At 36.9% G+C, this 3,665-nt stretch overlaps 1 protein-coding gene across 1 annotated transcript; it reads right to left on the bottom strand.

Moving 5' to 3' along the window:
- Positions 1–1,124: 1,124 nt before the first annotated feature.
- Positions 1,125–3,465, bottom strand: LOC107063390 (uncharacterized mitochondrial protein AtMg00820-like). The gene is made up of 2 exons (XM_015315219.1): positions 3,230–3,465; positions 1,125–1,317 (listed from the first exon to the last, which is right to left on the bottom strand). The coding sequence occupies exons 1-2, from the start codon at positions 3,463–3,465 to the stop codon at positions 1,125–1,127; spliced, it is 429 nt and encodes a 142-aa protein (XP_015170705.1).
- Between the last annotated feature and the right edge of the window lie 200 nt (positions 3,466–3,665).

The following is a 3,665-nucleotide window of genomic DNA, read 5'->3' as shown; positions in this document are numbered from 1 at the left end:
CAATTAATTTTTCACAATTCCCTCTTTATTATTTTTTCAGATGGTGCAGGATATAATGAAAACTTCCCTTTTTAGTAGTAAAGTCTTGGAGTGCTCCTCATATCATGTTGATCCCCTTGTCTTTGTTATCTCATGTTTAAAGAATTGAGGGGCTAGTCTCCCCTTTTAGAATAATCAAAAAGGAAAGAACAAGTAATGCAACTCTGAAGAACTAAAGCAGGCGAGGATAACTAGGAGTAGCAATTAGGGAAGATATCCCTCAATATACAGTTCTAAAGAAGAGTTAGAGATAGGGATAGACCCCATTGAAATATTGTTCAAAAGTAGGAAGCAAAAGAAGGATATAAAGAGAGTCTAGCGGTCACCCAGAAAGTATTTGAGGGTGTTGGTAACCTTCCCACAAAAGGAATTGTAGGAGCGTTCTGCCCCTCTAGACAGGCTGGAGTAAGAGGTTTGCACTGAAACAGCAAGATCATTGTTGGAGGAGTTGACTCCACTCTTGAGAGAGTCAACTTTTTGGATGAGCTTTTTGACAATAGTGATCCCTTCTTGCTTAATACTTGTCATCACAATGCGCAACTTACCCACGTATGTGCTAGTGTCCTTCTGGATCCTGAACAACTTTTCCACAACGTCTTGAAGAGATTCCAGTCCTCTTTCGACAACAAGAATATGATTTTTGAGTTCATCAGTATCTTTCAGCAATAAGGTAGCCGACCAGCAGAGATCTTGGTTGGCTTGACAGCATCTGCTTTGGCTTGAACTGAGTCCTTCTTGACCCATTTTTCTCCTACCTGCACATACCCCATACTAGAGAAGGTGCGAGAGTCATAGGTGGCATTTATTTAAGTGGGTTTGAACATTGAAAGATCTACTAGACGGTCCACCAAAATTCATGAGATGAGAAGTCCATATAGTAAACAAGCAGATGCATTCGAGTCCTCAGCACTTTCCAGCATCTACTCCTTGAACCACATTTCCCAGTGAATGCGGTACTTTTTCAATAAACAGTAGAGAACAAACACATCTTGAGTAGAGATGCTACTCAAGGAACCTTTCCTTGGAATGAGTGTAGTAGCAATAATATGTGCAAGAATACGATGTTCAAAACAGAGATATAAAGGTCAAAAATCAGATAGGTCAGCGCTTGGTTTAGCCACGACATTTTTGGCCCCTTCCAGAGACACCTCGGAGTCATCAAGACAAACACCATTCATATAAGGAATTACACCGAAAAACTTAGTCTCAAACAGATCCACAAACAAGAGTTCATTAATAATAATACGACTTCCCATGACTAGGGTTTCCAGTTCACCACTATCATTAGATATAAGAGATTTACATAGAATAATCTAACAGCTTTTTCAAATAATGCAAGACCATAAATATTGAACTGCACATATAACATCTGAGCTTTTAGAAAATAACTTATCAAACAATAAGATTCCTTCAACTAACTGAGATTGATCACCCAGGAACAATAGGACGAGATTTGAATTTATCATACCTGATCTTTTGTTCAACAACCTAGAAGAGTTGCCTGTCCTCGGGAGATAGAGTTCCAGAAGCACTAGGTTGGGCTTTATTTTGTCCCTTCTTTTTGACTGCAGGTGCTTTTCACATAAAGGACGGAGAAGGAGAAACCATTGAGTCATCAAACGAATCATATGACAGAGAACTTCAGAGGAACTAGAAGAATGATGATCGGAGCTTTTAAGAGAATCCATCGATCGAGTTCGTGGTATGGTAAGAATGAGGAGAGGGAAGAAGGAGAAGGCCAATGAAATAGAAAAGGGAAAAGAGGGGTTTCGGAAAAGAAGAAAAGTCAAAAAGGAAAAGATTTAAAAATATGGAATGAGAAGGGTTTACTGCGAAGAGAAAAAGGTAGAGAGTAATAATGAGAGCGGTAAACTAGGCAGATAAAAAATAAAACAACACGTAAAAGGAAAAACAATCACACAAATATTTATGGAGCAAACAAGGTAATACCAAGAAAATTACGAAGGAAACAATTTTTTCTTCAAGCAATGATTTTTTAAAAATATCAGCTAATTGATTTTCAGAATCAACAAATTCTAAAGAAAAATCATCATTTTTAAGATGATATCGAATAAAATGATGCTTAATGGCAATATGCTTAACCCTGGAATGATTCACAATATATTTAGAAAGACTAATAGCACTAGCATTATCACAAAAATAGGAACAACTTCATACAATAAATCAAAATCAAGTAATTGATGCATCTTCCATAATAATTGAGTACCACATCTCCCCACGGCTAGGTATTCAAATTTCGTAGTAGATAGTGCGACGAAAGTTTGTTTTTTTGTTGTGCCAGGAAATTAAAGATTAACCCAAAATTTGGCATGTTCCACTTGTACTTTTTCGATCATTTTTATCACCTACAAAATCAGCATCTGAGTAGCCAATTAAATCAAAATGGGATGAGTGGGGTACCATAGCCCTAATTCTGTAGTTCCAATCAAATAGCAAATGATTCGTTTTACTGCAGTAAGATGTGATTCCTTTGGGGAAGATTGAAACCTTGCACATTAGCATACACTGTACATGATATCTGGTCAACTTGCAGTGAGATATAGTAGTGATCCAACCATTCCTCGATACATTTTTTCGACCACATCTTTTCCTGGTGCATCTGTTTCAAGGCACGTGGAAGGACTCATAGGAGTTTCGAATGTTTTTTCTTTTTTCAAGGCAGGACTTCTTAATTAGTTCTTCGGTATATTTGGTTTGATTGGAAGTTTCATTAGTCGACTGCTTGTTTTGTAATCCGAGAAAGAATGTGAGTTCTCCCATTAGACTCATTTTAAATTCTCCTTTCATAAGATTTGCAAAATTCTCACACAACGAGGGGTTACAGCTTCCAAAGATAATATCATCAACATAAATTTGAACTATAAGAATATATTTAGCGGATCTTTGAATGAAAAGTGTTGTGTCAATTTTCCCCATTTGGAAATTATTTTGAAGTAAAAAGGTGTAAAGTCTCTCATACCAAGCTTTGGGAGCTTGTTTGAGACCATAAAGCGCTTTGGAAAGTTTATAAACAAAGTCTGGACAAGATGGATTTTCAAACCTGGAGGGTTGTTTGACAAAACCTTCTTGTTTTATGAAACCGTTTAAAAAGGTACTTTTTACATCCATTTGAAAAAGTTTAAAATGCTTAAAAGATACATATGCCAGCAAAATTCGAATAGATTCTAACCTTGCTACCTGAGCAAAAGTTTCATCGTAATCAATACCTTTCTGTTTAGGGTATCCTTGAGCAACCAATATTGCTTTGTTACAAATGACTTTTCCATCTTCATTTAGCTTATTTCGAAACACCCACTTGATTCTAATTACGGAACAATTTTTTGGCCTTTCAATAAGAGTCCATAACTGGTTTCTTTCAAATTGATCTAGTTCTTTCATTGCTTGTTTCCAGGATTCATCTTCCATCGCCTCATTTATATATTTAGGTTCAATATGAGAGATGAGTGCTATGGATTCTTGTTTTCTCAACGGAGCTCTGGTTTGTATTGAGTCTGTTGGCTTCCCCATGATGATGTCATTTGGATAACTGGTGTTGTGTCTCTATTCTATGGGCCTGTCTTTCAAGCTGGGCTAGCCAACTCCGATTCTGGAGTAGTTAGCTCCTC

The sequence above is a fragment of the Solanum tuberosum genome, unplaced genomic scaffold, assembly GCF_000226075.1.
Source record: "Solanum tuberosum cultivar DM 1-3 516 R44 unplaced genomic scaffold, SolTub_3.0 scf00326, whole genome shotgun sequence".
Lineage (NCBI taxonomy): Eukaryota > Viridiplantae > Streptophyta > Magnoliopsida > Solanales > Solanaceae > Solanum > Solanum tuberosum.
This window is presented reverse-complemented; position numbering and strand designations above follow the sequence as displayed.